The sequence below is a fragment of the Neoarius graeffei genome, chromosome 17, assembly GCF_027579695.1.
Source record: "Neoarius graeffei isolate fNeoGra1 chromosome 17, fNeoGra1.pri, whole genome shotgun sequence".
NCBI classification, from domain to species: domain Eukaryota; kingdom Metazoa; phylum Chordata; class Actinopteri; order Siluriformes; family Ariidae; genus Neoarius; species Neoarius graeffei.
Genome location: NC_083585.1, coordinates 6786679 through 6800618, shown reverse-complemented (window position 1 = coordinate 6800618; position 13940 = coordinate 6786679). Strand labels below are relative to the sequence as shown.

At 41.7% G+C, this 13940-nt stretch overlaps 1 protein-coding gene across 1 annotated transcript in view; it reads right to left on the bottom strand.

The window, feature by feature from the left end:
• Positions 1-3207: 3207 nt before the first annotated feature.
• LOC132901327 (zinc finger protein OZF-like) overlaps positions 3208-13940 on the bottom strand; it is a 78337-nt gene continuing 67604 nt past the window's right edge. The window contains exons 3-5 of the mRNA XM_060943643.1: positions 12703-12770; positions 12356-12534; positions 3208-7314 (exon numbers count right to left, since the gene is read on the bottom strand). Of these exons, the coding sequence (XP_060799626.1) occupies positions 6395-7314; positions 12356-12534; positions 12703-12770 (1167 nt within the window). The 3' untranslated portion in view covers positions 3208-6394. The remainder of the gene's footprint in view (positions 7315-12355; positions 12535-12702; positions 12771-13940) is intronic.

Here is a 13940-nt window from a genome sequence, read left to right as displayed (position 1 = left end):
CACAGAGGTTTGAAATTTGGTAAATTAATTCTCTCCATGTTGCTAATCTGGTAGGAAAACATAGAGCCATCTATCTAGAAAATCCTGGCCATAGATACTTCCTAAAAATTAAGAAAAACGCACTCGTGAATGGGGTTTAGGGCCCTAAAAATACTAGAAAACAAATGTATTCATCTCCTATCACTACCTGGTCTTATTATAAACTAGATTGCCTGGTCACTTATATAATGGGAGCTCTCTGATTAGAATATTTACAGAAATATGGCAGATTCAATTACATACCCCACAAAAAGTATCGTATCTTGAAGACCCTGAATGAAAATGAAACACATTGTATGTAGTGTCTTGTTATTTGTGCATCATTCTCTTTTTTCAATCACAAATCATCCATTTTTAATGCCCTCGAATGTGTTGTTTGTGTATTTAGATGAAAACAGAAAGGAAAGATCATCAAATAAAAAGTGATATAAATTGTATACATGTATTTTAAAATACTGGTGTATACATGATCTATGGAAAATTATAAATACTGATATAGTCTCTGTCAGAAATGCAACTGGAAACAGACAATACACCCAATATCAGTCATGACAAAAATATGAATAGGAGAGTGCTGCATCTGTGATCTTAAATTACTTTTTCATGGTCAAGTATATAGTTATTTGTGAACTGCAGTGTACATGTAACAGCAAAAACAAATTCAAGGGCATTAAAAATGGATGATTTGGGATTGAAAAAAGAGAATGATGCACAAATAACAAGATGACACTTCACATGTTTGTAGTGACTGAATTAATGAAACTATTTGCCAAGTTGCAGACCTGTGCTTCATTTCAATTCAGGGTCTTAAAGATATGATACTTTTTGTGGGGTATGCAATTGAATCTGCCATATTTCTGTAAATACTCTATCGAGAGAGCTCCCATTATATAAGTGACCAGGCAAGCTGGTTTATAATAAGACTAGGTAGTGATAGATGAATACATTTGTTTTCTAGTATTTTTTTAGGGCTCTAAACTCCACTCACGAGTGCGTTTTTCTTAAATTTTAGCATTTTTAGGAAGTACCTATGGCCAGGATTTTCTAGAGAGAAGGATCTATGTTTTCCTTCCAGATTAGCAATATATAGAGTTAATTTACCAAATTTCAAACCTCTGTGTAGCCTAGAAGCTGAGAAAAATGCATTTAAAACCCCCAAAATATCTGGCAAGGATTTAGGGGGTGCATTCTGGTCTAATTTCAGTAATTTTAAAAATGACCTAGTTCATGAAATACACAGAATAGGGCCCCGGAATTTTTTATCAGTTCATATTTCACCAGTATCTATTACCATAAGCTCTCACAAAGAAAATAAATCTGGTGCTGCAACCACCATCTGGTCATTTGGCATGGCCCTACCCAGCATTAAAAGTTTGTCTATATAGTGCCAGAAGGTCTCCTTCCATGCTAATTGGAATACTATCAATTTTGTTTGACACCATTTTCTAATTTTATGTTTTAAGGTGCATGTGTGGGTGGCACCGTGGTTAGCACTGTTGTCTCACAGCAAGAAGGTCCTGGGTTCAAGGCTGGCAAGAGCCTTTTTGTGTGGAGTTTGCATTTTCTCCCTGGGTTTCCCCCAAAGACATGCAGGTTAGGCTAACTGGTGGCTCTAAATTGAGTGTGAATGGTTGCTTGTCTCTATGTGTCAGCCCTGCAATGAGCTGGTGACTTGTCCAGGGTGTACCCTGCCTCCTGCCCAGAGTCAGCTGCGATAGGCTCCTGCAACCCTGTATAAGATAATTGGCTACAAATGATGGATGCATGCGTGACCAGGGTGCTAGTTTTTTTCTTTTCTCCTGAATTATTTTCTTTTAAGTGGAGCTACATTTATCTAAAGTAAAGCAGAATGTTGACTGTAAGCATTCAGTTGTCTGATCAAGTTCTGTGGGGACAAAGTTGATAACTCTGGGAGACTGCTGATAAAACTTTATGCAGTAGTTGATGTGAATGTACTTTTGATGTGATGGCATGCAAGGTGCATATATTATCGTTAAGACATTTCAAAAGAGATGAGGCAATGGTCTGAGGGAGCTTCAGGCTGTGGAAGCATGACTATATTTTCTATATTTAATACAAATGCAAGTACTAGATCGAGAGTGTGACCACTAGGAATCATACAAAAACCCGAACAAAAATAGGGTTAGGTCCTGTGACACTCATTAATGCCTACTGAATCTAGAATGGACATGAATGCTATTCTCAGAGTCTGACAGATAATCAAAATGAATAATGTCTCTAACAATTAATTTGTTGTCGAAATAAAGAACCAGGTTTGAGATGAAATCCACAAATTCAGAAAGATCTTCAGAATATAAAACCACAGGTCTGTAAATAATAATTAGCTGAATTGACTGGGTAGACTTATATTTTGGCTACATATGTTAAGATAAAGAACTTCAAACTTGGTGAATTTTTGTTCAGGTTTTTGTACGATTCCTAGATTATCATTATAAATAACTGTGATGCCTTCTCCTCTACCAGTGAGATGAGGCGGATGCATATAGCTGGACGAGTTTCGTTTAAGTGCTCCGTACCCATTTGGTTTGATCCACAGTTCTGTTAAACATAGTACAACCCCGATTCCAAAAAAGTTGGGACAAAGTCTCATCTCATCTCATTATCTCTAGCCGCTTTATCCTGTTCTACAGGGTCGCAGGCAAGGTGGAGCCTATCTCAGCTGACTACGGGCGAAAGGCGGGGTACACCCTGGACAAGTCGCCAGGTCATTACAGAGCTGACACATAGACACAGACAACCATTCACACTCACACCTACGGTCAATTTAGAGCCACCAGTTAACCTAACCTGCATGTCTTTGGACTGTGGGGGAAACCGGAGCACCCGGAGGAAACCCACACGGACACGGGGAGAACATGCAAACTCCACACAGAAAGGCCCTCGCCGGCCACGGGGCTCGAACCCGGACCTTCTTGCTGTGAGGCGACAGCGCTAACCACTACACCACCGTGCCGTTGGGACAAAGTACAAATTGTAAATAAAAACAGAATGCAATAATTTACAAATCTCAAAAACTGATATTGTATTCACAGTAGAAAATAGACAACATATCAAATGTCGAAAGTGAGACATTTTGAAATTTCATGCCAAATATTGGCTCATTTGAAATTTCATGACAGCAACACATCTCAAAAAAGTTGGGACAGGGGCAATAAGAGGCTGGAAAAGTTAAAGGTACAAAAAAGGAACAGCTGGAGGACCAAATTGCAACTCATTAGGTCAATTGGCAATAGATCATTAACATGACTGGGTATAAAAAGAGCATCTTGGAGTGGCAGCGGCTCTCAGAAGTAAAGATGGGAAGAGGATCATCAATCCCCCTAATTCTGCGCCGACAAATAGTGGAGCAATATCAGAAAGGAGTTCGACAGTGTAAAATTGCTAAGAGTTTGAACATATCATCATCTACAGTGCATAATATCATCAAAAGATTCAGAGAATCTGGAAGAATCTCTATGCGTAAGGGTCAAGGCCGGAAAACCATACTGGGTGCCCGTGATCTTCGGGCCCTTAGACGGCACTGCATCACATACAGGCATGCTTTCATGATTGGAAATCACAAAATGGGCTCAGGAATATTTCCAGAGAACATTATCTGTGAACACAATTCACCGTGCCAGCCGCCATTGCCAGCTAAAACTCTATAGTTCAAAGAAGAAGCCGTATCTAAACACGATCCAGAAGTGCAGACGTCTTCTCTGGGCCAAGGCTCATTTAAAATGGACTGTGGCAAAGTGGAAAACTATTCTGTGGTCAGACGAATCAAAATTTGAAGTTCTTTATGGAAATCAGGGATGCCGTGTCATTCGGACTAAAGAGGAGAAGGACGACCCAAGTTGTTATCAGCGCTCAGTTCAGAAGCCTGCATCTCTGATGGTATGGGGTTGCATTAGTGCATGTGGCATGGGCAGCTTACACATCTGGAAAGACACCATCAATGCTGAAAGGTATATCCAGGTTCTAGAGCAACATATGCTCCCATCCAGACGACGTCTCTTTCAGGGAAGACCTTGTGTTTTCCAACATGACAATGCCAAACCACATACTGCATCAATTACAGCATCATGGCTGCGTAGAAGAAGGGTCCGAGTACTGAACTGGCCAGCCTGCAGTCCAGATCTTTCACCCATAGAAAACATTTGGCGCATCATAAAACAGAAGATATGACAAAAAAGACCTAAAACAGTTGAGCAACGAGAATCCTACATTAGACAAGAATGGGTTAACATTCCTATCCCTAAACTTGAGCAACTTGTCTCATCAGTCCCCAGACGTTTACAGACTGTTGTAAAGAGAAAAGGGGATGTCTCACAGTGGTAAACATGGCCTTGTCCCAACTTTTTTGAAATGTGTTGTTGTCATGAAATTTAAAAATCACCTAATTTTTCTCTTTAAATCAGGCATCACCAAATGGCGGACCTCGGTCCGGATCCGGGCCCAGTGATGGTTCTGTCCGGACCCGTGACCAATGGTAAATTCACGAGATTAAGTAATTTTCATGAAGCATTATTTTGGACGGTCGTGGCTATTGACAGCAGGCGCTGCTACTCCAGTTAATATGACAATAGCTTCACTCAGTTGAGCCAATAAAATCGTTAGTTTGCCCAGCACGCCACAGCAGTGCAACAAGCAGAGAGGAAGAGAGTTAAGTTAAGAGACAACCGACCGAGACAACATGGCTTGCTCCAAAAGGCGGCGGAAAGTAGACAAGGAAAATCGTTGTTTAAAAGATGAATGGATGGAGAAATATATGTTCATTCTTCCGGCGAGCAGTTCAAAACCAGTGTGCCTCATATGCTTCGAAAACGTGGCATTAATTAAAAGCGGCAATGTGAAGCGCCACTACGAAACAAAGCACAGCTCTTTTGAGCAAAGTTGTCCCCTGAAGTCCGAGCTGAGGGCACGCAAAATAACCGATCTGCAAGCACAATATAACAGGTCTACCCGACTCATTACACATACATTTACAGCCCAGCAACGTGCAAACGAATGTTCCTTAAAAGTAGCGTGGATTTTGGGGCAACATAAACACATTGGAGTGTGTTCCCTGGTCTAATCAAAGTAGCACTGCACACCTTGACTATGTTTGGATCAACTTACAGCTGTGAGTCAGCTTTTTCCACTATGAACATTGTCAAAACCAAGTACCATTCTAGGCTCAACAATGAACACCTACATATCTGCATGAGAATGGCACTCCAACCAAGATTTAAATTACTGGCAGGTCAGCCACATGCCCGTTTTTCTCATTAAGAACAGTAAAAGAAGAATTAAAAGAGAAAAGTTCAAAGAAAAATTTTCTGTTTGCATTTCCCCCCCCAAAAAGCCACTTGTTTTCTGAAGATGTGGACTTTTTTTTCTTGAAAAGTAGGCCCTCATTTTTTTAGGCTGGGACCTCCTTATTTTAAGAACAAAAAAGAGAAAATGTTAAGTCAGTGCTCTGTTTGCACTTTTTAGTTAATATTTTCTGAGTTGACTTTTTTACTTGAAGTGTAGGCCTTCAATTCTTCAGGTTGGGACCTCTTTAATTTAAGAGAAAAAGGAGTTATTCCACTCTGTTTGCACTTTATTTACTTTATTCTGAGGTTTCTGTTTTCTTTAATCGGAAATAAAGGCCTTGAATTTATTTTCCTGGGACTACTTTTATTTATGGTAAAAGAGATAGTTGTGCACTCAGTTCATTTCCTGCATTGGAAATGAACAATAAATATTGTTGAAACCATATGAAAATGTGGACATAGGGGAAGGCTATAAGACACAAGCTGGACTTCGGTTCGGACCTTCCACTTGGACAAAATTTAATAACTGGACCTCAGTGACTTTTAATTGAATACCCCTGCTTTAAATGATAAATTTTCTCAGTTTAAAAATTTTATATGTCATCTACGTTCTATTCTGAATAAAATATGGAATTTTGAAACTTCCACATCATTGCATTCCGTTTTTATTTACAATTTGTACTTTGTCCCAACTTTTTTGGAATCAGGGTTGTACATTAAAACTCTTGATCAGTAATAATTCAATTAACAATTAGTCTAATCCTGCAGTATTACACTGATAATAGTGTTGCAGTTTAATGGTTCCTTGTATGGCGGTAATTAAGGACTACTTAAGATCAAAAGAAAACATTAATAGTCTTGTTTTAAACATCACGATAAGGTTACACATTTTAAAACGGTCATATAAACAAAGTTCAAAAGTACAGGTCATTTTCAGCCAAAACTGTAATAACAACCATATTTACTTGACAAATTTAATCATGCAATGTCTCCAAGTTAGTGCACTTGTAGATTTTAAATGTAACTGAATAAGTAAACATCTTTCCACACTGCGATCAGTGAAACGGCTTCTCTCCTGTGTGAATGCGCTGGTGTTTTTGGAGATTACTCCGATGAGTAAAACTCTTCCCACACTGTGTGCAGTTATACGGCTTCTCTCCTGTGTGAATGCGCTGGTGTCGTTGGAGATCACTCTGCTGAGTAAAACTCTTCCCACACTGTGTGCAGTGATGCGGCTTCTCTCCTGTGTGAATGCGCTGGTGTTTTTGGAGATTACTCTGCTGAGTAAAACTCTTCCCACACTGTGAGCAGTGATACGGCTTCTCTCCTGTATGAATGCGCTGGTGTCGTTGGAGATTACGCCGATAAGTAAAACATTTCCCACACTGTGAGCAGTGATGCAGCTTCTCTCCTGTGTGAATGCGCTGGTGTCGATGGAGATTACTCTGATGAGTAAAACTCTTCCCACACTGTGAGCAGTGATACGGCTTCTCTCCTGTGTGACTGCGCTGGTGTATTTGGAGATCACTCTGACGAGTAAAACACTTCCCACACTGTGAGCAGTGATGCAGCTTCTCTCCTGTGTGAATGCGCTGGTGTCGTTGGAGATTACTCCGATGAGTAAAACTCTTCCCACACTGTGAGCAGTTATACGGCTTCTCTCCTGTGTGACTGCACTGGTGCGTCTTGAGTGCATTCTGATGACCAAAACTCTTTCCACAGTCTGAACAGTGGTGAATTTCCTTCTGTGTATCATTATGAGAAGGGTCAGAACTGAGAGGATCAGATGATGTTGGCTGACTACTGGAGTCTTCAGAGGGGATCTGAAGTTCATATTTAATCTCTCCTGATTCCCGCAGTCTCACATACTCTTCATAGTGGCATCTCTGGATGTGTTTGTTGAGGTAAATTTGAGATGTATAAGAACGAGGGCATGTGGAGCAGGAAAAGACTTGCAGCAGAGTGTTCTTTATTTCTGGAGAAGTGAAAGGATAAAAATATCTGAAATTGAACATGAAATGCAACAAGATTATAAAATGTAACACTAACTCAATGTAAGGGAGCATTTTTACTGAATCTCAAACATTCAAGATTCTACATGAATGATGACTGAGACTAAAAAAAAAGTTTGAGGACTAAGATATAGCAGCCTCTAACTAGGAGTACTGGTACTGTAGATTAAATAAGGTACTGGAACAGCAGCTATGCACAGCATTGGCCATAGCCACGTGGGTCTGAGCGACCAACAGGGAGTTGTTGGTTTCTGTTTGATCTAATGTTAAGTCTAGGTAATGGCAAGCCTAGCCTTATTTACATCCAAGACATAAGAGTAGTAATTCAATTTAAAAATAAAAAAATTAAAAAATATAGGCGTATTTAAAAATAAATAAATAAATAAATAAATAAAAGACACATTGCAATGGTTCAAATGGCATTCAAGTAGTTCTGCAGTAGTATAGGAATTTCCTTACTGCAGTATTTGAAGAATGCCACGGTGTGGTTTGTAGTAATAAAGCAGCCAAACCTCCATGTGTTTAATTATTCATTCATCGGATGCTATTTGTCCCTTAGCATGTTGAAGTTCTTCAGCTACAAGAGTTTAAGGAGCTAAAAATAAACATAATTAAAAAGAAAAGTTCTCCATGGTATGACTCTTGTGGAATTACTGAATTCCATAAAAATACTAAAAAATTTTATTGCTTGTTAAATTGCTTGATAATATAACCATCACATATGCTCCTGAAATAAACAAATATGTTCCAATTGATTTGTATAATGCTTGATGGGTTTGACTGACATCTGCATTAGCTAATTAACAACTTCGCTTGGTTCAGGCATGCTGCATGTGTGTGTTCAACTAACTTCTCTCCAGCCAGCTGGTTGTATTGCACTGAAGGTATTTGTGGCTGTGGGGGCATGGCCTAGCATTAGTTTGTGAATAGAAGGTGGGGCTAGGGATGGTGAGTGGCAAAGTCAATGCACCTGTTGTCAATTAAATGTATGTGTTTGTTGCAGTGATGGAGGTTAGAAAAGGAGGGAGAAAGTGAAGAGAAGGGACTCCTCCCAACCAGAACATGTGTGTGTCTGTGTATGAGCAATGAGTGAGTGAATGAAGCTGAAAAGCAATGAAAATAGTAAAAATAAAGTGTGAGAGAACATCAGCTCCCGCCTGCCATGCTTCTATACTCCACTCACATCAAGGACATATTACAGTGGTGCTGGGAGTATGGAAGGGAACTACCACATGGGGTCCTCCCCATTTAAGGATCTCATCCATGCCCTTGCTACCACCCAGCAGAACCAGCATCAAGCACTGACCGCTCTCCGGAAGGAGCAAGAGCAATGCTTTGAAGCCTTGATGCTGGCCCAGCAGGAAGATCGCCAGGCGTTCCGGCATCTTCTCGCATCGCCAGGGGCCTCAAGTGAGCGTAAGTGATGGTCAAGCTCTTCAGCCAAATGTGACACCCTCCTTCCAGTATTTCACTATTATTAAGGATAGGCTGAATCGAGTGATCCAGGACACTCAAACCGGTGAAGAGATAGCACCATTGTTAATCCCCAAGAGCCTTAGGGAACTCGTGTTCCATGCGGCTCACTTTAATCCCATGGCCAGACACCTAGGATAGGATAAAACACTAGCCCAAATGATGGCCCGGTTCTACTGGCCAGAGAGTTGCGGGGACATTCGTTGGTGGTGTGCAGCATGCCGTGAATGCCAATTAGTAAATCCCGAGGCCATTTCAAAAGCGCCTTTGTGCCCACTCCCTCTAATCAAGACCCCCTTGAAGAGAATTAGTGTGGATTTCGTCAGTCCATTCGATCAGTCAGCACGAGGATATCATTTTATTTTAGTTCTGGTGGACTATGCAACGCGATATCTGGAAGCAGTGCCACTCCGCAATATCTCCACATGCAGTGTTGCAGAAGCACTCTCCCGGGTTGGGATTCGAAAAGAAATCCTGACGTGACCAAGGCACTACATTTATGTCACGCGCACTTCGCGAGCTATACGAGTTCTTGGGAATTAAATCTATCCACACAAGCATCCATCACCCACAAATGGACGATTATTACAGCAACTTAATTAAACCCTTAAAAATCTAATTCAGAAGTTTGTAAACAAAGATGCACATAATTGGGATAAATGGCTCGAGCCCCTCTTATTCACAGTACGAGAAGTCCCACAAGCTTCCATGGGGTATTCACCGTTTGAATTATATGGGCGAAAGGCGTGCGATATTTTGAATGTGCTGCAGGAAAATTGGGAGGAGGGACCTTCAACTAGCAAGAATGAAATTCAATACATTCTCGACTTGCACACAAAGCTCCACACCCTCACACACTTAACCCAGGAGAATTTATGGCAGGCACAAGAACGTCAAGCCCGGCTGTAAAACAGAGGTGCGTGCCTTAGGGAGTTCACTCTGGGAGACAAAGGACTCGTGTTATTACCCACGTCGAGCTCCAAATTAGTCACCAAGTGGCAAGGGCCCTTCGAGGTCACACAGCAAATCGGGGATGTCGACTATGAGGTGAAGCAAATGGATAGGGACAGGGCTCTGCAAATATACCACCTCAACCTCTTAAATCAATGGAAAGAGGGGGTCCCTGTGGTGTTGGCATCAGTAGTTCTGGAGAAGGCGGAGCTGGGGTCGGAGGTAAAAACAACGAAACCAACCCAGTCCCTTGTGGAGACAACCTCTCACAGAGGTTGCCAAGTTGCAAAAAGAGTTTTCTGACGTGTTCTCGCCCCTTCCTGGCCACACCCACCTCACAAAACATCACAGTGAGATGCCCCCAGGGGTGGTGGTGCGTAGCTGCCCTTACCCAAACACCAAAATATTATATATATATATATATATATACAATTTTTAAAAAAAGTTGGTTTGGGATCAACTCAAGGCCATGCTCAAGGAGTCCTACAGTGACTGGAGCAGCCCGATGGTCCTGGTACCCAAGACCGACAGGTCGGTCCGGTTCCGTGTAGACTATTAAAAGGTCAATGCAGTGTCTAAATTCAACACATACCCAATGTCACGCATTGAGGAGTTGCTTGATTAGTTAGGTGCTGCTCGCTTTTATTTGACATTGGATTTAATAAAGGGATATTGGCAGATCCCCTTGACTCCTCTATCCTGAGAGAAAACAGCCTTTTCCACACCATTTGGATTACACCAGTTTGTCATGCTTCCTTCTGGGTTATTTGGGGCTCCCGCTAGATTCCAGTGGCTCATGGACAAGATCTTCCATCTCCATACCACGTATGTGGCAGCATACCTCGATGACCTTATATACAGCAATGATTGGCCATGGCACCTTGAACACCTTAGGGCCCTAGAGTCGCTGAGGTGTGTGGGGCTCACAGCTAACCTGAAAACGTGTGCAATTGGGCGGGTGGAAGTACAGTATCTGGGTTTCCACTTGGGTCATGGGCAGGTGCGTCCCCGAATTAACAAGACTGCAGCAATTGCGGCCTGCCCGAGGCCCAAGACCAAAAAGGGGGTGAGACAGTTCCTGGGGCTGGCTGGCTACTATCATAAGTTCATACCCAATTATTTGGACGTCACCAACCCGCTAACTGAGCTCACTAAAAAGGGAGCACCAGATCTGATCTAGTGGATGGAGCAATGCCAATAGGCTTTCACCAAGGTAAAAGCTGCACTGTGTGGGGGGCCACTTTTACACTCCCCTGACTTCTCTCTCCCTTTTAATTTGCAGACAGATACATTGGACAGAGGGCTGGGGGCCATTTAGTTCTAGGAGGTGGAGGGCAAGGAATGTCCCATGCTGTACATCAGCCACAAGCCCTCAATGCGGGAAAGTATGGCACCATAGAAAAGGAGTGCCTGGCCATCAAGTAGGCAGTCCTCACCCTCCGATACTACCTGCTGGGGCACCCTTTCACCCTCTTCTCTGACCATGCGCCCTTCCAGTGGCTCCACTGCATGAAGGATGCCAATGCGTGGATCACCTGTTGGTATCTCGCCCTCCAGCCGTTTAAATTCAAGGTGGTCCACAGGCTGGGGGCGCAGATGGTGGTAGTAGACTTCCTATCCCATCCGGGGGGTTCGCTGCAGGCCAGATGGCTCCCCGGCCTGAGTTAGGTGGTGGGGGCATGTGGCAGCAGGGCTGTGGCCTAGTGTCAGTTTATAATGTGTCCTGTTCCCCTCAGTTTCTGTAATATGGAGAGGTCTGACAGCATTATCCGATATTGTGCATTTACTGTGACAGGGCATTTTTCCCCCCTGACTTCTCCCCAATTTTCTCCCTAATTTAGCCACGGCCAATTCCCACCCATCAGACTGCTCTCCAGTATCACATAACAGCTACCAACCAGGGAGGGCCATCACGTGCTTCCTCTGAGACAAGTAATACCAGTCAACCACATATTTTACTCATACAATGTCAGGGGGGAGAAAGCACACTCCGATGAAAGCCCAATCCACTCAATTCCTATTAAAATGTACTCTCACACACCCATGACTGGCCAGTGTAACTGACAGGGCAGGGAAGATGCAGCAAGTCATCCCTCCCAGAGAGCCCAGACAATTTTGCTCTCTTAGGCTCCCAACCACAGATGATTGTGGCATCATCAAGATTCAAAAGTGGCAAGATCTGGATGATGGGGCAACACTTTCCTGCTGTGCCACTCGGGATCCACAGGGCATGCATTTTACACTACTTTTGGTTCAATTGTGCATGATGAATAAAACTAACAGTATTTTGTGGTTTACTATATAGTCAGTTTTGCAATAGCAGGATGTGCAGTGGGGTGACTTCACATGTCTCAAAAGGAAGCTGATAGACTTCACCCTCTCTGGTTGGTCACGGTCATATGATCGAGAAAACCTACCTGGTTGGTGGAACAGGCCAAAATGAGTTCTCTGGGGAATGCTCTAGTTATTGCAGACTGCATTGTACAACAGCTTTCATCCCAGAAATATTGGTAGGCTCAGAAATGTGTCACTAGACAATACAGAAAATAACCTCTATAACCTCTTAGACAAAAGTAACACCTTGTTGTCTGGTTGTTCCTGTAGGTGCAGGACTGAGTTCTTTGGTGTACTCCTCTTCATACCACACCAAGAGCTCCTGTCCTGGGTTAATGGGTCGACAGCAACGATACAGAATCGCCCCTCGATACTGAAATGCCACAAGATTCTGTTCATCATCATTACGGGCACAATTCACATACCTAAAAGAGTGAGGCAACATTCCAGAAAAGGTAAAAATCAGATCAGAGTTGCAGACTTGGAGAAAGCATGGCGGAGATATCAGTGACATGAAGATAAAGCTCTTCCAACAAATGAGGAGCTGTATAATCAAATCACTAAAATGACCCAACAGCTGGTGTACTGCTCACCTCATCCAATTCACATGCGTCTCTCTTTTGGCATCGATGTATTCTTCACACTGCATGCTTCTGTATACCTGTAGAAAAATACCACATTTACATTTTCTTTACTAAATCAATCAATCAATCAATCAATCAATCAATCAATCAATCAATCAATCTATGGCTTTAAATGAGGTGTACAGAAACGAGAATGATGGCTCATGCCAATATTATTAAGACTCATGAAGACTGAATTAAAGGTTCTTGACTGTATTTTGAGTCACAAAACAGCCGACAAGCTCTAAGATGAATTTAGTAACTATAGGAAAATGCAGGCAAGGCTTTTCATCAGAATTTAGGCAAAGGAAAGGTTTCTCATGAAAGGCTTTATGTCTGACATGGCAAAGCTGTGCTGTGAATCAGACCTCTGATAAATATCTGTCCCTTGTGTTTTGGTCTCTAAACGGAAAGCTACAAAACTACACAACTTTAAAAAGTCAGTTCCGTCCCCAAATGGGTTTTATATAAAATATTTTGGATTTGTACAAGTGATATTTATTTGTCATAAGTGTTTGGGAGCTAATGTTGATTTAGTTCAGTGTAGCAGTGTTCATTTTTAATTTAAAGAATTTTAAATTTACTTTTAGTCTTAGTCGTGTCCTGAAAATTAGTTACAATTTAGTCTTTTTTTTGTCAAGATTTAATCAGTGGAACTCAATTTTAATTTTAGTCTAATTGTAGTCAAAGTTTTAGTAATAATTTTCTCAGATAGTTGCATGGTATTTGTAAAAGGTGCCCTCTAGTTTTAAGAGGGGTTGTCACAGCAGGAGTATTGCTGGATGATTCTCTCCCCCCGATAATTAGCATTCATCAAACTTTAGCTTAGTTAGGGAATGTTAACATCAGCGTGTCTGACTCTCATCTCCTTGCTTTAAAACAGTGCACGGTTAAATCTGTAGAGTTTTAGCTTATTTGAGTCAGAAAAGCTGCCAACACATCCGGTAGCATGTATTCGTCATTCAAAATACAAGTGCATGCTCTAACCAAAGTTCAAAATACAACCCCAATTCCAAAAAAGTTGGGACACTCTGTAAAACATCAGTAAAATCAGAATGCAATAATTTGCAAATCATGGAAACCCTATATTGCATTGAGAATAGTACAAAAGACAACATATCAAAATGTTGAAACTGAAAATTTTTTATTGTTTTTTGAAAAATATATGCTCATTTTGAATTTGATGTCAGCAACACATTTCAGAAAAC